The 27,623-nt window shown below is 36.4% G+C and overlaps 1 protein-coding gene across 1 annotated transcript in view; it reads left to right on the plus strand.

Moving 5' to 3' along the window:
- DGKI (diacylglycerol kinase iota) overlaps positions 1 to 27,623 on the plus strand; it is a 611,386-nt gene that overhangs the window by 287,211 nt on the left and 296,552 nt on the right. The window contains 4 exon segments of the mRNA XM_044677460.1: positions 7,113 to 7,184; positions 11,865 to 11,981; positions 17,664 to 17,738; positions 18,026 to 18,124. Coding sequence (XP_044533395.1) covers positions 7,113 to 7,184; positions 11,865 to 11,981; positions 17,664 to 17,738; positions 18,026 to 18,124 — 363 coding nt within the window.

Genomic DNA, 27,623 nt, shown 5'->3' on the forward strand with positions numbered 1-27,623 from the left:
AGGATTTATGTTAGGAATCATTCTTTGGTATAAAGATCATATAGTCATGGAACGTTACAGTTCAAAGGGCCTAGTCAATTCAATATTTGTTGAATAAAATAGTCTAAAAAAGAATATATTAAGGGGAGCTTTACATATATAATGCTAATATGTGTATATATAAGTAATATGTTTGTGTATATGTATATTTAGTAATGCAGGTTTTAAAAATATTGTGGCTTGGGATTGCGTCCCCAGCATGTCCCAAGGGTCCCTCCCCCTACTTCTAGGCAAGGGATTGGTCTATATAAGGACCAATCCCACGGCAAGGAGGAGCCTTGGAATCTGACTGGATTCTGGGTTGAGCAGGGTAGTCAGTTGCAGGCTGGTGGAACTCTGGTGTTTTTTCTTTGAATAAAAGTTTTTATTAGCTAAAGAGATAGAGTTTTCTTTTTGGCATTACAGTTATATGTATATATATATATGTGTATATATACACACATATATATTAGTGATATGTTTGTCTATGTATATTAGTAATATTAGTAATATATTAGTATATTATATTAGTAATATGTTTGTATGCGTGTATATATTTATATATGTATATGTATATGTATATATATGTACATAAAAATAAAAAAGACTGGAAAGGTAGGCTAGAGCTTTATTGTGAAGGGCTATAAAGTAAGGCATTTGGATTTAATCCTGGAAATGAGAGATTGGAGCTTCTTGAAAGAAGGAATGACGTGATAAGAATTGTACTTTAGGAATAACAATATAAATATAGGGCTCTATTGATTATCCTATCCCTCTTAAAATAAGTCCACTTTCTAAAGTAAGAACACTTCTTGATCGAACTAATTTAATTGTAACCTACTGTGATAGTATAACGTATTCAGTTTAAATACTTTGGCCACATAATGAGAAGATAGGATTCATTGGAAAAGACTGATATTGGGAAAAATTGAAGGCAACAGCAGAAAATGAGATGGGTAGATAGTGTCAGTTAGAGCAATGAATGTGAGCTTCAACAGATTATGGTAGATAGTGAGAGATAGAAGAGCTTGGTGTGCTATTCTTTTTGGGGTCATGAAAAGCCAGATACAACTGAACAACAACACAACAAAGCTAGTATGAATAGGGTCTTCACACCTTGAATGAATCAAAGCCATTTCTTGGTCATATTCTAAGAAACTTATATTATAAAGGAAGAGTGATTACAGAACTAGATAGAGATTCTGAGGGTCTGGCTGTAGAGAGGAAGAAATGGGGACATGCAGAACTGAAACCAAAAGATTTAGAAGCCATGGGCAACAAGCAGAAGAAGAAAGAAAAGAGAACAGGTTAAATTAAGTCAGAGAAGGGATATATATTGAGGAGAGCTATTATTCCTATAGGCATCTCATAGCCCAAGACTCAGGCTGATGATATCAGCCTACCCATTTACTCAAAAACTAAGGAAAGTCCTTAGAAAACCCAGTTTTCATAGACAATAATAATCTGCAGTTTCATTACTTGGTTGTTTCCCATAATTGGAATTATGTTTCAACTACAAAGAAGCCAGGGCCAAATAAGAAATAGTTATAGATGTAGATTAATACTGAGAGCTCAACTTCTTTCTAAATATTGAGAATTTTTCTAGTTAGAGGCTCAGAACAATTGTCATTCAATGTAAAACTTTCTACTTAAAATAAGCTTCCAAAGATACAGGGGAAGGAACCACATGGATATTAAGTGTCATTATATTTCATTTAGTCTTAAAAACATCAGTTTGGCAGATACATGGAGGCTAGATTAAAGAAGGTTAGGGGAAATATGAATCAGGGAGACTTATTAGGAGGCTATTGTAATAGGCCTGGTGAGAAGCAATGAGGGCCTTAACTAGAACATTTGTGATGTGAGTAGAAAGCAGGAGATAAGTATGAAAGATTTTGTGGGGATCTCTTTAAGAACTGGATAAAATCAAATAACTGTATAGTTCAGCCCATGTCTTAACAACTTTCCATGCCTATTTTAGTTAGAAAGTTTTAGTTATAATAACAATTAACTAAGTTAAAAATCAAATGATCACCAAAAGCCAAATCCTAGCATTTTCTTGAGAAAAGTAAGCAGTCATTAGAATTTATTTCTTTTTTACACAAAGCTATTATATGATATTATTAGTAACATATTTCAGGTTGCTGAAAGAATAGAGTCAGTCAACAGAACTCAAATAAATTCCATATGGTGATTTAAAAAAAATTATTTTCAATACTGTAGTAGTAGTAGTCTGAGAGAAACCTTTATCCTCTATCCCTCCCTTTCTCCCCTTTTCCAGAAGGATATTGGTATTTGTAGTGCCTAAGTCATCTAATTCTAAACTTTCCCTCCATGTTCATATTTTTAAAATTTGATTTTATAGTGCATAATTAAATCTTCCTTAACAATTGAATATTCAGTGTTCAAACAACCATGGCATCTGCCACCGCCCACAGTGGCAGATTTTTTTTAGACAGACTCTTAAAATTGAGTAATTAAGAATCTGGATCTCTTTACAGCACTGAGATCCTAGCCAAGATAATTCCTCTACAGCAGGTGGTATGTGAGAACCACACTTATAGAGACTGTGATACGACTCTGTTTATGTTAACATGTTAGACAGTGACACCAAAACCAGCCTTGCTTGTGACTCCACTAGGCTGGAATCCCAAGAAGCACAGACCTGAAAATACATGACTCAGATATTCATCACATTTTCAGAATAAACATGGAACCCAGTGGGCCCCCCTCCCCCTCCCCCGCCCCACTGGTATAATCGTAGAAGAGACCTGGTCCAACCTATCCATTTTGTAGATGTGAGGTAGCACATCTTAATGGATAGAATGTTGACCTGGAATCAAGAAAACTTAAGCCTGAATTCTGCCTCAGACCCTTATTACCTTTTCAAAAATCTTCTCTTAATTATCTATAATATGGAGATAATAATAATACTCTCTAGGGTTGGAATGAGAATCAAATCAGATAGCATATGTAAGGTGCTTCATGAAGCTAAATGGACTCTAAAACATGAATTATTGATTATGATGATGATAATGATGAAGTGAATGAGGAAGATAATTACAAATTTAGAAAAGTTGAGGGAGTTGCCCAAGTTATTAAATTGCAGTTATGGATTCAAACCCATATCTTCTGACTATTGCTTGCTATTTTATTTTGCTTAAATTTTCTAGTATTTATATAATTGTTCTTAAAGGAGTAAAAATGTTTCTTGTTGGTAGTTGGCTGGTGATTTGTTTTTTGCTTTTATAATGATTGCTTGTGCTAACCTATCACCTTCATGGAGGAGGAAGCATGATATGATGTAAGAGAATTGGTTAGAACTAGAAGATCTTATTTAGTGTTCTAGTTCACTTGCTAGCTCTATGATTTTGAACAAATCAATAACTGTTTAGGATCTTAGGTTCTATGTTCATAGAATAGAAATATTAATGTCTGCCCAAGTCTCTGGATTAGTTTTAGTAAGTGTTTCATAAACCTTAAAATCCTACATATAATTGTGAGCAATTAATTCTTAATTATAATTAATTCTTAATATAGAATATCAATGTTAGTCACTGCATTTGAGGAATTTTAGCCTGCTGCCTATGAACATACCTATGTCTCTCTCATTTGTAAGAATCCTTCACTTGATGCTATTATTTTTTCTCTTTATTTAGCTTCCCCCAACCACAATATGTTTGGATATTCTATAAGATTCTTTCCCATATCCCAGGTGATGTCTATTCTCTTTCCTGTGCTGTACTGCCAACTTCCTGTTCAGCAAATCCACCTTGGTGTCCCATTTCAAATTCAACAAAGGCAAAGTGGAATCCAATATTCTCCTTGTACTACCGGCAAGATATTTGATTTCTCAGATTGGGACATTTTCTCTGATTGTTCCACATATCTGGAATATCCTCCCTCTCTAACTCTACCAGCTAGCTTCCCTGACTTCCTTTAAATACCAACTAAAATTCTGTCTTTTAAAATATTCTTTTCCTAATCTCTATTAATCCTAGTTCCTTCCCTCTTTATTTCCTTTTTTGTGTATATTTATTGTCTTTCCCATTAGATTGTGAGCTCTTTGAAGGCAAAGACTATCTTTGGGCTGTTTTTATATCACTATTCCTTAGCCTGGCACATAGTAGATACTTAATACATTTTTATTGATTAAGCCTTAACTAATCCTACCCTTTCTCCACTTCTTGTCTACTTATGCCAAAGCCATTTCTAGACTTATAGTCACCTAGGTTCACAACCTAAGAGTTAATCTTGATACTTCTTTTTCCTCCACAGCTTTCTATCAGGTGAATCAGCCCTCAAGTTTTGTGAACTCTACCTTTATGAAATCTGTCCTATCTATTCCTCCCCATTCACATGCTCACTGTTATAGTTCAGTTCTTTATCACCTCACCTGAATTATTTCATATATAGTCTTAACAGCCATCTTTCTGATTCTAGTCTCTCTCCTTTTCAATTCTTCTCTTTCACATAGCTGTCAAATTAATATTTATAATACACAGATCTGACTATATGACTCGTCTGCTAAAAATACTCAATGCTTCTTTATTACCTATAGAATTAAATGTAAACTCATCATCAGTCTGGTATTTAAAGCCTCCCACAGTCTGGCTCCCACCCACCTTTCTAGACTAATTTCACATTATGTGTTTCTGCTTTACAAATACTTCAAATTGGCCTACCGTCTAGAGTTCTCTGAAATTAACCATTCCTTTTCCTATCTCTTTGCTTTCACACAGGTTGTCACCTATGCCTATAACGCATTCACTCTCAACTGTGTCTGTTAGAATATCTGGACTTCTTCAAGGCTAAATTTTGGTTCTACTTCTTACTTAAGTCTTTCCTGATCCCTATTGTTTGTTTGTGTTCTCCTCCTCCTCCAATTATCTTACATGTCCTTTTTTACCTCTTTACATTCTGTATTTTCCAATTAGAATGTAAAATCCTTCAGGATACTTTGTTTTTTGTTTTTATTTGTATTTAATGCCTTGTTTAAATGCTTCATAAGTAGAAGGTACATAAGTTGTGGTTTTAGTGAAGCTGAATTCAATTCAGAATTCATATCAGAGCCACATAATCTTCTAAGTACTTAGGCTCAGTCTACCTTCTTTTAAAAAGATTATTTTGTTAAGTATTTCTCAATTACATGTAAAGACAATTTTAGCATTCATTTTAAAAAATCGAGTTCAGAATTCTATTTCTTCTTCCTATTACTCCCCTCTCTTTGAGAAGGCAAGCAATTAGATATTGATTATACATGTGAAGTCATAAAAATTATTTCCATATTACCCATGTTGCAAATGAAAACAGATAAAAAAGAAGAAAAATAAAGTAAATTTTTAAAAAGTATGTTTCCATCTGCATTGACTTATTAGTTCTGTCTCTGGAGGTAGAGAGCATTTTTCATCATGGGACCTTTGGAAGTGTCTTGATCCGTGTAGCTAAATTTTTCATAGTTGATTATCCTTATAATATCCCCGTTACTGTTTACAATGATCTCCAGGTTCTGATCACTTCACTTTACACCAGTCATATAAATTTTCCTATGTTTTTCTGAAGCCATTCTGCTCATCCTTTCTATATTCCTTTCTATAATCATATACCACAGCCTATTCAACCATTCTCCAATTGACTGGCATTACCTTGGTTTCCAATTCTTTGCTCCCACAAAAGGAGATGCAATAAATTTTTTGTACAAATAGATCCTTTTCTTTGATATCTTTGGTATAACAGACCTAGTAGTACTATTACTATATCAAAAGGTTTACAGTTTTATAGCTCTTTTAGGTATAATTCCAAATTCGACTTTCCATGAATTCCCTGTCATGCTATTCAATTTTTCTGTCTCTGGATCTTCAGATGTTTCTGTGGTTACAGGGAAAACTATTAATATGTGATTAATTAGAAGCTCCACAACTACAATGCTAATATTTATTTACATGATAAAGTTCTCCAAAATCAACACCAAGGAATCTGATTTAGTTGAAAAATATACCCTAGTGATAAGGATTTGAAGAATTGTTAATGGTTTGACTATCAACCATCCTTCTACTACTCAATTCAGTGGAGACCTTTGAATATAATAAACATATGTATTATTAATATATTATACATAATTATATATAATAAAATAAAAAATAAAAATAATAAAGTAACCATTGACTAATTTCCTGAAAGAGGGAGGAGTGGATGATGCAATATGTTGTGTAGCGCATGATCCTTAGCGGCAACTTAATGGCATAGTGGATAGAGTGCTGGCCTGGAGTCAGGAGGACTGATCTTATTGAGTTCAAATCTGGACTTAGATACTTACTGTGTGACCCTGAGTAAGTCACTTAACCCTGTTTACCTTAGTTGCTTCATCTATAAAATTTGCTAGAGAAGGAAATAGCAAACCATTCCAGAATCTTTGCCAAAGAGTTGGAAATGACTGAAAAACAACTGAACAATGACATGATCCTTAGTCCATACTGGTTAAGACACATGGTGAATTGGAACATTATAGCCCTTGTCTCCTTCTGGGCTCAGCTCAAGTGCTACCTCCTGTGTGAGGTAATTCCTGTTCCTTCACCTTCTTTTTAAGGGCAAGGGAATAAGCATTTTATATAGCTCCTATTGTATACCAGACACTGTGCTAAGTGCTTTACAAATATCTCATTTGAGTATTTATAATAATTCTCTGAGGTAGATGCCATTATTATTGCCATTATACTATTGGGAGGAAATTGAAAGAAAAAAAAGATAATATACTTGACCATAGTCACCCAACTAGTACATATTTTAAGTTGGATTTGAACCACTGTCTCCTTGACTCTAGCCTAATGCTCTTATCTAGTGCACTACCTAACTGCATTGTTAGACCTACACCTCATGCCTCACTTATTTTGCACTTAAATTGCATTGATTTACCTGTGTGCACAGAGAATATAAGCTTTCAGAGGACAGAGACTGCTATTTATGTCTTTGTATTCCCTACAATTAGCATACAACTAATGATTAATAGATGCTAACTGAATAAATGAATGACTTGCAAGAAAGTAAGGTGAAAAAATGCCATTTACAGAAATCTCTTTTTCCTTCTGAATTCCTAGGGATTCCAGCAGAAATTCTCCTTTCATAGTAAAGAGATTGTGGCCATCAGCTGTTCCTGGTGTAAGCAGGCGGTAAGTGCCAGGGACTCAAGGGGAGGGGAGGAACTGACAGCATTTAGTAGACTGATTTCAAGGTTTACCTTAGGATTGACATAGAGCTAGAGTTAGAAAGAACCTAAAAAGCCTCTGCCTACTCCAATTTATATTACAGATGAGGAAACAGGCATAGAGGGATTAAGTGACAGACTTAAGGTCACTCTGGTAGGATTTGAACCCAAATATTCAAGTGTCTCCATGCTCTTTACATTGTACCATGCCACCCTCATGTTCTAGCTCCAGTTCACTGAGGATAAACATCATTTGCTTCCAAGGGCCAACCTAGTCATTAATCCTCCCTGTTTCTCCTTTATTGACATGTAACCATTTACATAGCTTGTGAGTACTCCTCCCATGTTGTACCCCGGACAATATATTATATATCATATTGTTCTTTCTTCCCTAATGCTCATGTTCTTTGGCTTTAAGCTCTTTTCAATGGGGTGGAATGGTTTCTTTTTTCTTCTCCTTCTGTATTTCTTAATTCCCAAAACATTTATTAAACACTTGAATTTGACGCTTATTATAATAATTTACTCATGAGGGTCAAGTCCAGGATCTGTCATTAGGATCAACAGGGTCTGAATGACTGGGCTAACTAGTTGATTAAACAACTAGAGGACAAAATTGCATGTTAAATATTAAACAGCCATCATCCATTAAATATCAGCCAGATATTTAATCATACCCTAATCACTGTAACTTTCAACATCATTAGTTTAGAGTTGGAAGGGGCCTTAAAGGTCATCTAGACATTTTATAGAAGAGTAGTGATCTAGTTCAACTAATAACCAATAAATACTTTCTGAATAAATGAATGTGACCTAGACAAAGCCGCTATGAAATTATCATATAGGATCATAACTGGAATAGACCTTAGAGGCTACAGAGGCCAATTACTTTACAGAAACAACTGAATAAAAAAACTTAAATGATTTGTTCAAAGTCCCAAAGCTGTTAAGTGTAAGAGATGGGATTAGGATCTAGGTCTTACTCATTCTAGGTCTAGAACCTATTCTATTCCACCACTATTATGATAAAGAGGATTAAATTGGAAGGGCACTGAATTTGGAATCAGTGGACTCAGATTTGAATCAGACTTGCTATTTACTACCTCTATGAGCCTATGCTTCACTTTCCTCACTTGTAAAACGAAGGGGGTTTGATGATATGGATTCTTAGGTTCCCTTCTAACTCTAAATCTATGTAAATGTATGAAAATGAAAATTTCTGTGCAAAGTAGAGTTCACTTGTACCAAACTCTAAAGGATCATCTCATTTCATGGTGATACACAAGGAGAGGAAGATTGTGTGACTTCCTTGGAAGGTTATACAATGAATCAGTGGCAACAGTGGACATAGATACTAGGTCTTCTCCCTCTAGTCTATTGTTACAATAATTCAAAGCAAGATTCCTTCCTTCCATTTGAAAGTTCAAAGTGCTTTAGAAATGCCAAGTACTATGCCTGTAGAGCATCATTATTTCAACACTAAAAGTTCAAGTTTAAGGCCTTCTAATAAAGAGAAGGCAAGAAGGCTGTTCTCATTCTCTTTCCTGGTTAATGAACAGTTCTTTGGAGAGAAGGACCTGTGTTATTTTGTACTTTTCTGACCCTTAGATTCCAGGATCTGCTAGGGCAAGATTTCTGTGTGTCTGGAAAGGGGAAGCATCTTATAGAGTTCACTTGCTTTGACTCTAGTTCCTTTTCTAGACTCTAGACTTTTCCCATCCCTTACATGGGTAATGTTAGACAATTAAATAACCTTAGAAAAATGAGATAGTTTGGCTAAATATATATGGTGAATTCTTTACTGGATAGACCCCTAGAATATACTATTACTGCTACTGCTATACTACTGCTACTGCTACTACTACTTCTCTTCCTCCTCCTCTTCTTCTTGCTATTGCTTTTGCTATTGCTTCTGCTGCTGATGCCACCTAGCATTTAAATATATGGTGCTTTAAGTTCTGCAAAGTGCTTGATACATTTTTTAATTTGATTCTCACAATAGTTTTTGAGAATGATGCTTTTAATTTACCCATAAAGCAACTGAATAGGTTAAATTATTGTACAGGGTTATATATCTAGGAAGTCCTTTAAATTTTTTCTGAATTTAAGTCTAGTACTCCATTCATTTCAATGCCTAGTGGCCAAAAATCATAAAATATTAGAGTTGTCAGATCCCTTAAAGATCTCCAAAGAGAGAGTGTGCTGTAATCTCAAATTTAAGTAGAAATAGATCCCTGTGGGCTACATATTGAATTATTTATGGACCTATTAATTAAAATATTTTATTTTTCCAATTACATGCAAAAATAATTTTTAACGTTCAATTTTTAAAACTTTGAGTTCTAAATTCTCTCTTCCTGCCTCTTCCCACTCCTTCAAAAAGAACAGCAATTTGATATAGATATACATTATGCATTGCTTTAGAAAAATCACTGTTGCATTATGTTTTTATTTACTCTGTCAAATATTTCCAAACTCCATTTTAATCTGGTTCAAGGTGGCATTTATGGCAATGATTTTGACCCCTCTGATGTAGTGGAATGAAAACTGGTTTTTAGAGTTTCTAGACAACTTGACTTTATGTCCAAGATCTGTTTCTTGGTGTCTGAGCAAATCACCTTACTTCCCTGGGACTTGATTTCTTTATCTGTACAAGGAAAGATTCTGTGTTGGCAAACCTGTGACACACATTCTGGAAAGGTCTGCTCCCTTCCTCCTCTCCACATGTACCTGAGGACATTTCTCACTTCACCCACCCAGCAGCCCAATGGGAGCTCTTCCTTCCTCCCCTATATGGGGTAAGGCATAGGGGCTCACATGTTGAGTAAGGTTGCAGTTTGGGCACTCAGTCTCTAAAAGGTTCACCATCACTGGATTAGACTATGAGACCACTAAAGTCTCTTATACCTCTAAATCTATAATTCTGAAATTATGATAGATCTCTAAAGTTTCTGCAAGCTCTAAGTCTTATAACACTTAAATTTCTACCCCAGGATGAACTTTTATCATAAAACCCTGGATGACTAGCCAGTCAACCAATGTTCCATAGCTTAATTTAAACTTCCCTGGTTGACAAAGCACAAATTCCAATATAACTGGATTGCTGTATCCCCTCTGACTGTGACTTCTAAATTGATCCCGTAGGTCCCTAGTTCCCCTAATCCAGAGACTCTTCTACTTTCTTATATAATGAGGCCCTTTAACAGTTTGATGAAGCCTATGTACTTCTTCTCAGAATAATGTTTTTTTAATTATATTTTTATTTTGAATATTTTCCCATAGTTACATGTTTCATATTCTTTCCCTCTCCCCAAGCCCCCCTAACCCCCTTAGCCAATACACAATTCCATTGGGTTTTACATGTATCATTGATTAAGACCTAATTTCATATTATTGATAGTTGGATTAGAGTTATCGTTTAGTGCAGTGGTTCCCAAACTTTTTTGGCCTACCGCCCCCTTTCCAGAAAAAATATTACTTAGTGCCCCTGGAAATTATTTTTTTTTAATTTTAATAGCAATTAATAGGAAAGATAAATGCACCTGTGGCCATCACCGCCCTCCTGGATCCCTGCAGCAACCACCAGGGGGCAGTGGTGCCCACTTTGGGAATCATTGGTTTAATGTCTTCATCCCCAATAATATCCCCATCAGCCCATGTGTTCAAGCAGTTGTTTTTCTTCTATGTTTCTCCTCCCACAGTTCTTTCTCTGAATGTGGCTAGTTTTCTTACTCATAAGTCCCTCAGAATTGTCCTGGGTCATTGCATTGCTGCTAGTAGAGAAGCCTATTACATTCAATTGTACCACAGTGTATCAGTCTCTGTGTATTATATTCTCCTGGATCTGCTCCTTTCACTCTGCATCAATTCCAGGAGGTCATTCCAGTTCACATGGAATTCCTCCAGTTCTTTTTGGAATGATGTTTTTAAATGCATAAAATAATGATAATAGCTGGTACATATAGTACTTTAAACTTTGCAAAATGCTTTACAAATCTAATCTTATTTGATCCTTACAATAATCCTGGATACATTCTCCCCTCTCCTGGATATTATTCTCTCCACTTACAAATATAAACACTGAAGCAGACTAAAGTTAAAAGTAGTTAGTGTCAAAGGTCAAATTTGTACTCATGACTTCCTGACTAGCTGTCTTCCTGGTTCAAATCCAGCCACAGGTGCTTCCTAGCTGTGTGACTTGAGCAAGTCACTTAACTATCGTTGCCTCAATTTCCTCAACTTTAACATGAGTGAGAGTAGGAAATGGCAAACCACTGCAGTATCTCTGCCAGAAAGAACCCCAAAACAAGCAAATGGAATCATGAGGAGTCAGACATTACTAAAATGACTAAACAACAACAATTTCATGACTCCAGATCCAGTAATCAAAGTATTCTACTACCTATTAGCCTCATAAATAGGATTTCAAAGGAAATAAATTAAATCGAAATGCAGTTATCAAAATGTTTTATAAAATACTTCAGAGACCCCTTAAAGCCTCTTCAGATATACTTTGGATCCATGATCCCAAGGTTAATAACCTATGCTTCAGCAGGGGGATATGCTTAAACAGTAGCCATACCCACATATGACCTGTCCTGTCCATCTGTTCTCATGCCATTGGTGACTCTTTTTCTGTCTCCAGTTTCACAACAAGGTTACCTGCTTCATGATGCATCACATTGAGGAGCCATGTTCCCTGGGAGCTCATGCTGCTGTCATTGTCCCACCTACCTGGATCATTAAGGTGAAGAAACCTCAGGTAACTGCCTACTCATTCTTAGTATGAACGCTTTCAGGCAAATTCAGAGCATAATAACTGCTGCTTTTTGCTGCTTCTCTCAACTAGCGTCTGGGTTCAGATAGTCCATGCTTATATATCCATGTACCCCCATGCTTGGTTGCCATGGCCACATTCCACTCCCTTTTCATGATGCTCTGGAGGACTCTGTCATGGTAAAAAAAATCCCCATTTCTAATAAAATCAAGAAATGAAATTGAGGGAATCTCTTTCCTGTTTATGTACTGGCAATGCCCCTTCTAGGTGGGTGAGATTTAGCCTTGGGTCTTGTTGGAGAACCAGTGATGCAAGTCAGAAGCTGTGAATGCCAATAAAGCTGTATAATATCCTTTGTTCTCAATTCTTAAGTTCTATTAAGGAGTAAGAGTAAGGGTATGCTATTCTGGTACCATTGAATAGTTAAGGTGGTCTCTACTTCTGAGCTTCCTTCCATGTCCAGAGGGATAGATAGATAGATTTGGATTTGGTGCTTCTTAATATGTAGTCTACTTAGAGTAAAATTCTACTTGATGGCCAGAATGATTTGATCATTTCCAAAGCAATATCTTTCCTGTGCCACATCCCCATTGGGTTTTGGGTCATAAGGAATGGAACATTGTGGGAACACTTCTAAAGCAATACCATGAGTTATAATAAAAAAGCCTAGAAAGTCTGACTGGAGTTTGAATATGTAATGTCAATCTGAAGAACTGATATTTTACTCCCCTGAAAGTTCTTAAACAAGGTAATAATGCAATTAGAATTGTACCTTGGAAGAAAGAATTTTGTCATATATCCCTGAGAGAAAACTATGATGAGGATAAGAGAATCAGTATTCATTAACCGAATGATTTAAACAAGATTTCAGTCGTTTAATTTACACCTTTAGATACAGATCACAGAGACTGTAGCTAATGATCACATCACCACATAAAGTTCCCTTATGGTCCAATGGAAAACAAAATCAGTCAATCTATCTATCTATCTATCTATCTATCTATCTATCTATCTATCTATCTATCTATCTATCTATCTATCTATCTATATCTGTGCAGGGGGAGCACTAGAACTGGCTTTGGACTCACTGTTCCATTTCTAAGGTGAATTTCTTTCTCATAGCCTTAGACATTGGTTGACCCTGGTTTCTGACCCAGGGCTTTCAGCTTAAGATTGAAGGGTTTACCTGAAATAAACAGAGATATAGTAATATCTGCATAAGTTTCTGAGATAAAATGGACAACTCAGAAAAAGAAGATACTTTTTTTCAGCTTAGGATGGGATATTTGACTATAGAGAAGTTCAGAAGAAGAGACATACTTCAGAGGGAAGAAATAGAAATGAAGTTGAGATCTTACTTTATTCCAAAAGTGATCTCAAACACTTCCAGGAAGAAAAGATAGGCAATAACATTGAGGTTGTTCATAGATTTAGTGTTGGAAGGAACTTCATAGGCCTTATAGTCTCCAAACATAAAATCTCCCAAATGATAACACTATGGTCGAGAGAGGTTGAAGGATTTGTACAAAGTTGCACAGATTGTTTGCAACCAAGGAAATATTTAAACTCAGGTACTCTGACTCCATAGCCAATGTTCTTCCCATCTTCTGGCTCCTTAAATTGCAGTTAGTGGTTGAAGCAAGATAAGCATAGTGTTATTTGTTGGATTTTGGCTAAGCATTAATAAAAAGTGGTAACTATTTGAGAATCATTAGATCAGAATAAAGTTTCTATGAAATAAAAAACAAGAAATGACATACTTCTTATATGACACCCTCCCCTCCCCTGCAACTTTGCCCTATGTTTTAGTCCTGCTTCATTTATGATTGATAAGTTGAACTGTCTTGTTTTGTCACTGTAAGGGTAGGGAATAGCGAATGGACTTGTAATTCCATTGTTATAGGGAACTCAAGGGGAAGAAATTGCCTCTACCAGTGCAGGCTGGCACCTATAATTTTTAGTTGTAGAGATTTGTCTATGGAAGTAAGAGTTTATCACACAATCAGAATTTGTCAGATTTTGGCCTGGAACTCAGGCCTTCTCAATTCCCTAGTCAACTCTCTATCTACTAAAACACATTTCCTTTCTTTGTGTAAAACATAAAAATACATGGGCATGACAACTGTCAAGAGTTTCTTAATTGTTTGATTGTAAGAGTCAGACTTATAATGGTGTGCTGTTCTGTTGGATATACTATGACAGTGAGTAGAGTTGATTTACCTTCTCTCAGGGAACATGTTAAAGTATAGAATTCTGAGCTCTGAAGAATGGTGTCAGAGCATCTCTATAGTCTTTAGCAATGATGTATATTATGTTTAGATTGTGAGTGTTAGATAGGTATGAATGTGGAAATGATGATGATGATGATGATGCCCATAAAAAGGGAGTTGGATAAAATGGGATTAGTGCTTTGAAAAGGCAGTCAGTCCATTATATTTAGTATGGAAAAACAAGGAATGATGAAGGAAAATGTTTACTTTCCCTCAGTTTCTTGACAAAGAGGAGGAATAGAAATGAGCCAGAATTTTAGAAGCAAATTAAGAGTGAGTATGTGATCTTTTATTAAAATGGGGTCAAATTATCAAAGTATATCCTCTAGACTCTAGAGTCTAGAGAATGGTTATTAATTCCCGAAAACTAGAAATTCAAATAGCTCTAATAGAAGTTGTTATAGAGTGTGAACCAAGTGATAAAGTTCTCTTCAGGTAAGTGGTAGAGATAAAGTTCTTTTAAAGAAAACTATTAAATGATTAGTATGAAATAGTATGAGATGTATAAATAAAAAAATTGTTAACAAGATTTAAAGGATTAGAAAACCTAGGCACTTTTGAATTACTCTGTGAATCACTTTTTTACCATCAGTTGCTTATTTTGAAGTTTGAAGACACTTTTCAGAATTCACATAGAAGCATCCAATTGCCTTCTAGGAATTAATAACTTTTTTTTCCCCTTGTGTGGTTGGTTCTGAAAGGGACTTCCTTTTTCATTTCTCAAACAAACACTCCCCCCCACCCAGGAAAAAACACTCATCTCCCCAATATTCTTCTGTGAGTTTTCCATCAGAGAATGATGAAGTTCAATTCCCATTTGACTCCCTTTCTCAGCATACATGAAGCTTTCTTTGTCTGTTTGCCCTAATCAGCCATGACTCTTTTCTGGGCTTTGATTCTTTAACATCCAGAAAGGTTTGTTTTTGTTTGTTTTCTCCTTTAGCACTTTTTTTTGGCCACTCCAATTTAATTGATACCCCGAAGAAAGAAGATGATTATTACTCCTCAGTTTCCCTGCTAGTGATGATTCTTTCTGTAGTCAGGAAATAATAATAATAATTCACACTTACATTGCACTTAAAGGTTTTCAAAGCACTTCCTGCAACAACCTTGTGTGGTAAGTATTGCAAGTATTATAATCCCCATTTTGAAGATGAATAAATTTAGACTGAGAGAGGCTAAGTGACTTGCCTAAGATTACAAAACTTCTAAACATCAAAGCTAGGATTCGAACCTACCTTTTTCCTGATTCCAGCTCCAAAGGTCTTTCCTTTTGACCTGTGTTGTCTCTCAACAATTACTATGTGTCTGACTTGTGGCTGGTATGTGGCTGCTTAAGTTGATGGGGATTGTTTCTGCTAGTCTCAAAGATTTAGCATGTTTCAAACTTGAGTCCCTTTTTCTGACAGTATTTTTAAGTGGGTTAAATCTCTTTAACACATTTTTTAAATATGACAAAGAGGACAAAATATGGTAAGCCATTTAAAAGAAAACACATAGGAGGAACAGAAATGAGCCAGAATGTTTACCCCTGAAAGTCATAGTGATATTCACATACCACTCAGGAACATACACAGCAGGAAGATGTTTGGGGGATCAGATGGGGGTGTATGGCTTCCTAAGAGGACAAAGTCCAGGATGCATAAAGGGGGACCAAGAGGGTACATATATCCAATAACTATTGTGCCAACATTTTCAGAGGGAATCACTGACACTTCCCTTCAGTATGCTGAAAATAGAGAATTCTAGATCATTTCAGAACCTAGCAAGAATTCTATGACTCATAGATATTTGGGTAGCCCTGGGGAAACCAGGACCTTATTTTTCTTGGAAATTTTTTTAGTAGAAATCCAAATCCATTAAAATTTCATTAATTCAGAACTATTGATTTGAAATTTGGACTAATTTAGAAAATATTTTTAAACAAATAAATATGATTAAACACTTTAGGCGTTCTCTTTGCATATAGATGAACTGAGGTTCTTATAAATTTTTCTTACTTAATAAGGCAGAACTTACTTAACAACACTTCCTTAGCTTGAGTCATATGATTATATATATATATACATATATATATATATATGTATATATATATATATAACAATATTAACTCTATCATGCTTGAAAAGAATGTCAATCAGACTTTAAACTTCATTTGTTGAATTCAGCACTCAGATGGAAATAAAAGTATGAATTATTCCAGGCCTTATGAGAGTATGAAAGAGATGATAAGTAATATAGTTCCTGACTTCAGGGGACTGAACAGTTTTTTTTCAGTTATAGACATTTGACTAACTTAGTCTGAGTGAGTTTGAAAGTGAGAATTCATTTGTATTTTGAAAAAAAAAACTCTCTGAAACTTTATTCTGTTACATGGAAATTCAAAAGCAGAGGAAACCCTTGGTTGAAGTGATCACAGAATATTGGCCTAAATTGTCCATGGTAAAATAGAGAAAGCAAATAAATTTTTAAACAATCTAAGCAGATGGGCTCTGTGCAGATACATTTCAAGAGGCTTAGTGAACCTGTACAGGCTAGTTGCTATGGAAAAAACCCCCAAATTTAGGAGAATTAAATAAGCTTCATACCAACAGTTCTGGAGGCACAGGAGTCATATCCAGTGTTTCTTGTTCTTCTAGAATAAATAACTGGTTCTGTTTGTGTGACCTTGGGTGAGCTACTTAACCTCACTGGGCCTGAGTTTCTTCATTTGTAAAATGAGGGGATAGGACTAGATGACCTTCTTAGGTCCCTTCTAACTCTAAATCTCTGAGCCTATGAACTCAAGGTGAGTTTCTTGGCCATTGAAAAGGAAACCATTACAGATGCCAGGCTAATTGGTTGTATTCTGTGAAGGAAAAAAAAAGAGAAGGATTCTTCCATATTGAGGCAAAAATTTCTAGCATGGCTCCAGGATCCTCTAACTGAGTCGCTTTATCACCACCACTAAAACAGGTCTTAGGGGAAAAAAAAAAAAACATGAAAAACGTTACCTTTTATCATGTTTTTTTTTTTACATTTTTCACACAGGATGTCTCCATACCAGGAGACGACTTTGGTTGGGCGGGAGACTGGAGCCCCACAGAGAATATGGGAGTCTCCCACCTGTACTGGGAGGGTTGGCAGGTATAACATGTGTTGTCATGTGAGTCCATGAGAGCATCTGGGGTTTTCTATTTCCTTGCCTTTCAGTGTGGCAGGGGAAGCCTTTGACTCCAAAGCATTCTACTGGTTTCTGTCTGTGGCTTATCCATGAACAGTGGCTTGGAAATGTCAAAGCATGAGGAGCATGCAATTGAAAAGCATGTGCTGCTTATCATCCTCCACAGGAATATGCATGGGGGAAGATCTGTACAGAGCTCACGTCTGACGCCAGCGATGTCTTTCTTTCCTACAGAATTCATTAAAGGCTTCAAATCGGAAGAAGAAGAGGACAAGCTTTAAAAGGAAAGCCAGCAAAAAAGGAACTGAAGTAAGTGGGGTTATGAAATGCTGAAGGGGGACAGAGGATAATGAGTCCAGTCTGAGGTCCTGGGAGAGAGCCTATTTGAGTATACAGGAGAGGAGAGAATTCATTTATCTGTTATCTTTCCAATGTCTTTAAATCCAGAAGGCTTGATGAACTTGTTTAAGCAGGAAGAGAGAGATGGAGACAAAGAGATGCCTACTTCACTTTTTGACCTTGTACATATGGCATTTAAGCTAAGACATAACTTTTAAAGTTTTATCGCCTCAATTACTGACGCTTTCTTATTTCAGCTGGAAAATAAAGGCCGGCCATTTGTGATAAAACCCATCTCCTCTCCACTCATGAAACCACTGCTCATATTTGTGAATCCCAAGAGTGGAGGCAACCAGGTAAGATCATCTTCCTGAACCTAGTTCAGAAACTTCAGTGCAAAAACTAGGCTCTCCCCTTCAACCAAAATAGCACCACCAGAGCTTGGAGCATCAGGGGAAAATCCACAGGTGGCTGAATTAGGCTATCGTTCTGGTGAGGAGTAGCATCACAGAGGCCTTTAGCTAGTTAACACAAACCAACAGTGTGAAAGCAAAAGTCATTCTTTAGAGCAGCATGTTTGTGGCACATTTTTATTGATCTATAGAACTTGTACCACCCGAAGTCCATACTTCTCAAGACAGATTTAAAAAAACAAAAAAATAACAACAAAAATAACAAAAAGTCAGAAGACTTCCTCATCTTTCCCATGTGTCCTACTTCTTTATAGCTCCTGGTCATTGCTTCCTGAAACACCCAGGCTTTGTATTGAGGATTTGGAGGGTGGTAAAGTGGTCCATAGTGGACATTTAAAAATATTTTATTGCAACTTCAGTATTTTTGGGTTGGAAAATAACTTCAATCTATTCTCTTGCTTCTAGGAAAGGTTATACCTAGATCATTCCATAATTTGTAATTGCCTTTTCCTGATAAATCTTCTGGACAAAGCTAGGATACATTAGAAAGTACCCTGGTTTTTTGGGAAAAGATCTGAGTTCAAATCACAACTTATCTATTTACCCCTGTGTGAACAAATCACTTTACTGCTCAGACCTGGTTTTCTTCACTTGCAAAATGAGGTAGCTGAATTAGACCACCTCTAAGGCCTCTTCTCCTCCTTCCCCTCTTCCCTCTCCCCATTACCTTTTGTCTTAAATTGAAAATACTGGTTCCAAGGCAAGAGTAGTAAGGACTGGGAAGTTGGGGTTGAGTGTCTTGCCCAGGATCAGTCACACAGTTAGGAATCTAAGGCATCTTCTAACTATGATTCTATAACCCTGGAAAGGCAGCTCCATAATTTCCTCTGATAAAATTCTTTCAAATTCTTATAACCCTTATGGTTAAGAGGTTCCTCTTGAGATAATTTCTCCCTACTATATTTTAGACTTAGTTTCCTTTACCTCATCCTCAAAAAAGGGAACAATGTATATGCCTCCACAAATTCTTATCAATTTTTATTACACTTTGTAATTGTGGTTCAATCATTTTTTGGTCATGCCCAACTCTTCATGACTCCGTTTGGGGTTTTCTTGGCAAAGATACTGGAGTGGTTTGCCATTTTCTTTTCCAGCTCACTTTACAGAGAGGAGTTGATACAAACATGGGTAAGTGACTTGTCTAGGGTCACACAGATAGTAAGTGTTTGAGGCTCGATTTAAACTAGGTCTTCCTGACTTTAAACTTGGTGCTCTGTCCACTGTGCCAACTAGTGTAATATAGAAAATGGCAGCATGGAATTCCTGCAAAATACAGGGTCAAGCCTCACTCAGAATTCCAAGGTACCTCCCCCCCGGAGAACGTTGGTTGAGGCTTGACCCTGTATTTTGCAGGAATTCCATGCTGCCATTTTCTATATTACACTAGCTTTCTAAAATACTTTTACAGTTATTACTGAGTTGAGTCTCAGAAAAGCTCTGTGGGTTATGGGATAATATTATTATTCCAGTTTTGAAAATAAGAAAATTAAGGTTCATCAAAGTAAATTAATATACCAGAGGTCACATGACTTGTAAGTGAGCCAGGATTTGAAATTGGGTCTTTTGATTTGCCCTTAATTATAAAGTGTAACATGGTATAGTGGATGGAGAGCTGTTCTTAGTGTTAAGATGACATGGCTTTTTATGTCCTTAGGCTACTCCAAGACTAAATTTCAGAGCTAGTACCCATCTACTTTGGTAAGGGGATGTTACCTCATTGGAAGTACCCTATATCAATCCAATCAAAGGGCTGGCACCATCCCTACATGGAATGTAATTGCTAGATAAAGTTACTGGCATAACTGATGAATTATGGAGATGTACGATTGCAAAGTGGGAAAAAACATTCTACTTATAATGGAAGAACTAGATTCAAATCCCAGCTCTAATGCTTACAAGTTGTATGTCCTTGGGTATGTTACCTTTGTGAGGCTCAGCGATTTTACCTACAAAATCAAGATAATAATAGAGCCCTATAAATTTCATTTGAATCATTGCAGTAATCCTGTGAGGTAGTTGGAGCAGATATTGTTCCCATTTCAAGATAAGGAAATAGAGTTAACCAGAAGTTGTAACTAATCTAAGAGGTCATGATTGTCAAGTGACAGAGCACAGACTCAAAACACAGTATCCAGGCTCCAATCCGAGTTCAGGGTCCAAATTCTCCTTCAAGTATCCCCTACATTTTTATAAAGAGTCTTCAGTGGGACTTTTTTCTACTTGAATGACCTATTTCCATGTAATTAGAATTGTCAAGATGGTCTTCCTGTTGACTTAGGAACTGAGAATTTAAAGGGTTTTATTGGCTTCAGCTCCTCTTGTAACTGGAATTTGAGATACTTCAATCTCCAGATAGAGTCAGGAGAATCAGCCAAAAATCAGTTAAGGTTGCTGTAGTACCCCAAGAATGAATAAATGATAAAGCTTTCACTAATTGCTTACTATGTTCCAAGAAAACCCTAAATGGGGTCACAAAGAGTCAGAAATGACTGAAAAACAATTAAACCAATCATGTGCCAAGTTCTGTGCTAATCACTGGGGATGCAAAAACCAGAAAACAAGTTCTTTGGTGGAACAAGCTTAGAATGAATAAATGTTCAACCAATTACTACAGATATAAGAAAACAAGATAATTGCTGCCTCTGAGAAACTTTCATTCTAATGGGACAAAACTGCTCATACAAAGGAGACCTAAGTGGGGCAGGAATTAAGCAAGAGGCGTTATGGGTAGGGAATGATTAGGAAGTGATGGAGACACCTGATTCTGGGCAAGATTAAGCAAAAGCTCTTCTTTCAGAGCCCAGAATAGTCCCAGGGTCAGGTTCCAGTGGGAAGGCATGGGGAGGTTATGAATCAGAACTGAAGGTGGTACGAGATTTTTTTTAACCCTTAATCTGTCCTAAAATTGATACTAATTATTGGTTCCAATACAGAAGAATGGTAAGGAGGAGGCAATTGAGGTTAAGTGATTTTCCTAGGATCACACAGCTGGGAAGTGTCTGAGACCAGCTTTGAACCTAGGACCTCCTCTCTCCAGGCCTGTTCTTCTATCCACTGAGCCAAGGAGCTGCTCCCCCACCCGGCAGTGTGAGATTAATGTTGCTAATGACGATGATGAGTAACTACTAAGATAGTCACCTTAATGTTATATTTTGTTCCATTTTGGTTTCCCTTCTTTTAAAATCATTTCTCAGAGCATGAAAAATGGCAGTCTCTCATCTATATTGGCAAATTCTGGTTTTCATATTTAAATGGTGATTATCATCTTGATGCACCAAGAATAAAATGTACAATTGGGATATGTTCCCCAGGGATGAGGATTAAATATATATTAACATCTTAGTTCTCTTGTTTGGTCCATCTTGTGACCAATAAAACACATGCCTTGCTGGCTTTAGGTGTGCAGTTGGCAATCATGGAACAGAGTAAAAGCAACTGGAATTTAATTCACGACCATGATTGCTTGAGGACCCTTTTTTCCCCAGTTATTGCCAGATTGTCCAACATCCTGATCTGTATTAGGAGCATCAGGGCCAGCCAACATGGTGTAGTGCTTATACTAAATTATAACGTACGTTAAAAAATACATATAAAATGCCACTTGTGAAACTCAGCATTGTTCTACAACTTGGGAGGAGGGTGGTGGTTAGAAGAACTTGTTCCCTTCCCCTCTTGACAGAATGCAGCAAACATTTATAAAACACTTAATAATTCTGTAAACTTTGAAGCTGTAACTGTGATATATCTGAATAGAACTTTTTATAGCTTAGCCTGTGACATAACTGACAAAATACTTTTCAAAAGGACCATGTCCCTTTCCATAGCTAATATGACGCTAAAACATTTCAGTAAAAAAAGAAAAAAGAATATGTGTATATATATATATATATATACACATATTCTTTTTTCTTTTTTTACACATATATAGGTTGTGTTTTTTAAGCACAAATATAAATGCATTTTCCCACATGACTTTATTAGTACAGATGTGGTAGTTTAAGCCATGAGTACTGTTGAGATCCCTGGGTAAGAAGAGTGAGAGGTACACAGGGACTGAACCCAAAAGAGTGTCTAAGAGGAGGAGAAGGAACAACCAAAGAGGATGGAGAAGAAACAGTTGGAGAATGAAGAAGAGAACCAGAATAATGCAATGTTATGGAAAGCTTGGAGGAAAGTTTCAATTAGGAAAGTGTGATCAATTAATCAATCAAGGAGCACTTATTATATTAAATCCTGGTTCTACAAAGGACAAAACATACTTACCCTTGAGGAGTGTACCTGCTAATGAATGAGACACCATATAAATAGCAAAGTACACATAAATAACAGAATGCATATAAATCTGTTTATACATAAATATATGTTCACACACACATATATACACATATATGTACGTATGTATATATATATATATATATATATATATATATATATATATATATACACATACACTTCACCTGGACATTCCAGACTTATCTGGCCTTGGCTCTACATTCCTCCCCTAATTTTTTTTCCTGTTGTTCACTGTTATGTAGTTTTCATTCCATTTGGGTTTATCTCTTTGTTGTCTCACACACACTTTGATCATACTGTTGCCCAGACTACTATTGAATCAACTATGCCTTCTCTCTTTATCTTTGCTTGGTTAAATCCATTCCTTTCTTCAAGGCTTTCATCAGGTACCTCCTCTTCCATGAGTGCTCCAGACTGGATTCTTCCCATTTCTTAATTTCTCCAGTATTTAATGTTAAAGTTATCTAATGTACTTGCTAGCATATGGTCTTGTTTAATTCTCCTTTGGTTGCTTGTACCCCATTCTTGTCTGCCTGATCAAATTGTAAACTTTTTGAGGATAGGGACTGTCTTATACTTTTTCCTGTATCCTTCTTAACATCACTGTATATATATGACTCAATAAATTTTGGATCACATTTCTAATTTTCAAATTAAAAATCATGCCTACATTCTGATTAAGGTCTATTATTTGGGATTCCACATTACGTTACTATAGCTGATTTATCAGGCAGATGGTCCATTTGAAGTTTTCTGTTGTTCAGTTGGGTCTGAATCTTTGTGACCCCATTCGGGATTTTCTTGGCAAAGACACTGGAATGGTTTGCCATTTCCTTTCTCAGACAATTGAGGTAAACAGGCATAAGTGACTTGCCCAGGATCACACAGCTAGCAAGTATCTGAGGCCAGACTTGAACTCAGGAAGATGGGTCTTCCTGACTTCAGGCTAGTCACTCTATCCTCTCATGCCACCTAGTTTGAAGAGAAAAGCTTAATAAACAATAGGAAATGAGCAGTTTCTTCCTGTTCCTTTTGGAACCTTATGTAAAGGTGACTGAACCTTTATGTTACAATAGAGCTTATATTGTGCAGGGCTTGTGAGAAGAATGAAAATTGATATAAGAAACTCCCATTATCAATGTAGCTCATCTCTTGCTTTATACCTTACAGTCTTGGGGAGCTCACTAGGTCTTTAAGACTTGGCCACAGACACCCAGAGTCAGAAGTCAGACTTGAATTCAGGCATTCCTGATGCTGAGGTTGGCTCTCTACTCTCTGTGCCATGCCATGTCTCAGAGCCTGGAATCATATGAATATCCCCTGAGCTTATCCCTAGAGACCGCTGTTTCTTTGAGCTCAGATATTAGTTCTGGGAAAAGAAGTCAGAAGGGAGGTAGTCAATAAGCATTTTTAAATGCTTCTAACGTGTCTTGCACTATGTCAATCATTGGGCAGTCAGGTAGAGCAGTGGAGAGAATGCTTGTCCTGTAGTCAAGGAGACTCATCAACCTGAGTTAAAATTTAGCCTCAGACATTCAGATTTGTGAGCTTGGGTAAGTCACTTAACCCTGTCTGCCTCCATTTCCTCATTTGTAACTGGAGAGGGAAATGGCAAAGCATTTCAGTATGACTGAAAACAGCTGAATAATATGTTAGTCTCTGGGCATATGAATATGATGGAGGATGGAAAGGAGACCAGAGAAGTCGACTTCATTTCTACTTTAAATAACTTCACTTGGGGTATTTACTAAGCCCAAAGGAGGAAGAATATTTTGCCTGCTTATAAAGAGTTGTACCTTGTCCAGGTCATCTTAGCTTTCCCATGATTCACATTTCACTCCTTTTTTTCATTTTTGATGCTCCTAAAAACCCTGGCTTTGAACAGAATCTTACATGTGGAAGGAATCACCTAGTTTTACTACTTTCACTATGAACAACCAGATGCCCAAAGAGTGTTGGCCACTGTCCTACAGAGAGCTGGTGCTTGACCCAAGACTAAAAACTCTGACCCACGATTCTTAATATAATGTTCAGCCGCACCGTGCTGCCATTGCTTCATGGGCCTATTTGTCATTTTTCCTTTGAATCTGAAAGTGACTGAAATGTACTCGAGCGTGAAATGAAGTGGTTAGCCTGGAGAATCTCAACTCCTCCATCATTCTGTACTTCTGGATAAAGTTGGTCTGTTCTCTTAACTGATTCAGAGTTGCCATCTGGTGGTAAATAGAGGTAACTACTAATTTATAATGACTCCAAATTTGATGGGAGAGAAAACTATACTACAAAAAATAATGCTTTTATGACTTTCTGATTTTTGACTCAGTTTATAGGAATGTACTATGGTGAAAAATAGGTAGGGGCAATCCATATATTTTGTTCCTTAAATATCCTGTTTGTAGGGGAAATGACGGAGAATAGTATTTTAGAGTCCAAAGGAATTCTGACGGTCATTTAACTCTCTTATTTAATCTAAGAGCAAACAGAAACTCAGAAAGTAAATAGATCTATCCCTGGAAGGTACCTCAGAGATCATCTAAGCCATTTTTTTTCTTTTTATAGTTGAGAAAGCTGAGGCCCAGGTCAGTTAAGTTACTCCAATTCCCAAATGTCTGGACTAGAACCCAGATCTCCTGAATTCCAAGGCTACCTTTTTAGCCTACCTCATATAGCATTTCTGAGAAATTGGTAAGAAATGATTGGCGAGGCATAGATTGTTTTTTTAAACAAAGATACTGAGGGCCCATACTAGGCATTTCATGTTTTTAGAATTTTATTTGATTCTCCTTGTGAGGTAAATTATAATCATCATCATCATATGTTTATATAGAGCTCTAATTCAATTTACAGAGGACTTTGCTTACAATATACCTTATGAGGTAGACAGTGCCAGTGTTGTTTTCATTTTACTGATGAGAAAACTTGACTCAGAGAGATTAAAAGACTAGCCCAGGATCACCTGGCTAATTAATATCTGATTCAGAATTTGAATCTAAACTTTCTAACCCTAAGATCAGTGCTATATCCTATACATCATTCTGCCAGTGAAAATATTGTTCTCAATAGTCTAGGTGAGAAAACTGGGACTCAAAGGATATTGATGATTGTAGTTTTATTTAATTGCAAAAGGAGACATTTTATCCACCTACATAAAAATCTTCAGGATATTAAATATTAAAGAGTAATAATAGGAGAGTGACTCATCATAAGACTGATGCTTGGAGGTTTGCAAAACACTTCATTTTATTTAAAAAAAATTCTCTGTCTTAGTCCCAGTTCTAAGATAGAAGAGTGGCAAAGACTAGGCAATTTGGCCAGGGCCACTCAGATAGGAAGTATTTGGGGCCACATTCGAAACCAGGTCCTATCCATCCATCTATCTATCTATCTATCTATCTATCTATCTATCTATCTATCTGTCCGTCCATCCATCCATCCATCCATCCATCCATCCATCCATCCATCCTACTTAACTTCCCTCAAAGCACTTTAATTACATTATCTCATTTGAGTCTTATTACAACCCTGTGAAGTAGAAGACAAGGGAAGGGAATAAAAATTCATAAAACACCTAGTATGTTCCAGATACTTACATTAAGTTCTTTTTACAAATATTATCTTGCTTGATTCTCATAACAACCCTGCAAGGTAGTTGTTATTATTGTCCACAGTTGAGGAAACTGAGTCAATTGAAGGGTGACTTGCTCAAGGTCACACAACTTGTGTCAGAAGTCACATTTGAACTCAGATCTTCCTGATTCCAAGCCTAATGCTGTGCCATTAGCTGCCTTGGGTGCAATTGGTATTATCCCTTTTATTATGTAGCTGCTTTTATTATTACCATTTTACAGATGAGGACACTGAAGGTCAGTTAAGGAATTTGCATAAAGTTCTATAGCTAGTAAATATTGGAGCTGGAATTATAACCTTCATCTCTTGGCTTCAAGTTTAGTACTAGTTTTGTTGCACTATAGTATACTATATACATATATAGTATACTGCTTTCTTCACTATTAAGCCACAAACAAAAATCAGTTCATACCTTACATATGGCTACTGTTGACATCCTACTCGATTGGTCCCATTCTTACCATTTTCCTTTTTTCCACAGTTGGCTAGCATTGTCTAGACCATTCTTTCTCCTTTCTTTAGTCTTTGAAGAATTGCCTAAATAGTATGTTTGATCGTGCGTCCTTTGAGAGTCATGTAATGGTTATTGTATTTGTTGGACAGCTTTCTCCACTCTCTTCATATAGGCCCCTCAAAAATACTCACTCATTGCTCCTTCTTTCTTCTGGCCCCTTATGTAATTGGAAATTCCAGAGCACATACATTGACTAGCTTCTCTCCGTCATTAGCATTTCAATTCTTGCCTGCCCTCAAACTCTTTCACTTAATATTCTAAATAAAAGTTGAGAGAGAAAGCTTGTGGTAAAGCTCTATCTCTGCATGCACCATAGATTCCGCTTTTCTAATTTGAGCTCACACTGGCGAGTGGGAGAACTGGGTTTGACGCTATCTAGTTAGCTCTAGAAACCTATTTGTAGCATTCTAGCCTTAATTATCAGCTCTGTAGTTAGGGAGAATATAAAGTCATACTTAGATAACTTCAACTAAGATGCTTGAAGATGTTCATTCACTCTAAAACTTCCCATCCTATGGCATAATGCATTTCTAATAAGAACCTATTGTAATATTATATACATATAAGGCTATATAAATGTGCCACTCATAGCATTCCTTCCCTGTGTAAGGATATTGTGACCTACATAAAATACCAGCAATAAATCAACTAGGTGAGTTAAAATATTACTTATAAATATCTGTTAAACCTTTTCTCTCAGATTCCCAGCTCAAATAAGTAATATCTTAGCATAAAAACAAGGGATGTACAGTTTTCTGAAGCTTGAAGACAAAGTAACATTTATTTATGAAGATAATTTACTCCAATTCTAGCTTTTTTGTTCATTTTCCATAAGTTATTCCAGGTCATCTATTACTTAACATTTTCCAACACACTTCCTGTGAAAGGTGCTCTCTTACCCAGTCATTCTATGGCTGATATATATATATATATATATATATATATATA

The sequence above is a fragment of the Gracilinanus agilis genome, chromosome 5 (assembly GCF_016433145.1).
Source record: "Gracilinanus agilis isolate LMUSP501 chromosome 5, AgileGrace, whole genome shotgun sequence".
Lineage (NCBI taxonomy): Eukaryota > Metazoa > Chordata > Mammalia > Didelphimorphia > Didelphidae > Gracilinanus > Gracilinanus agilis.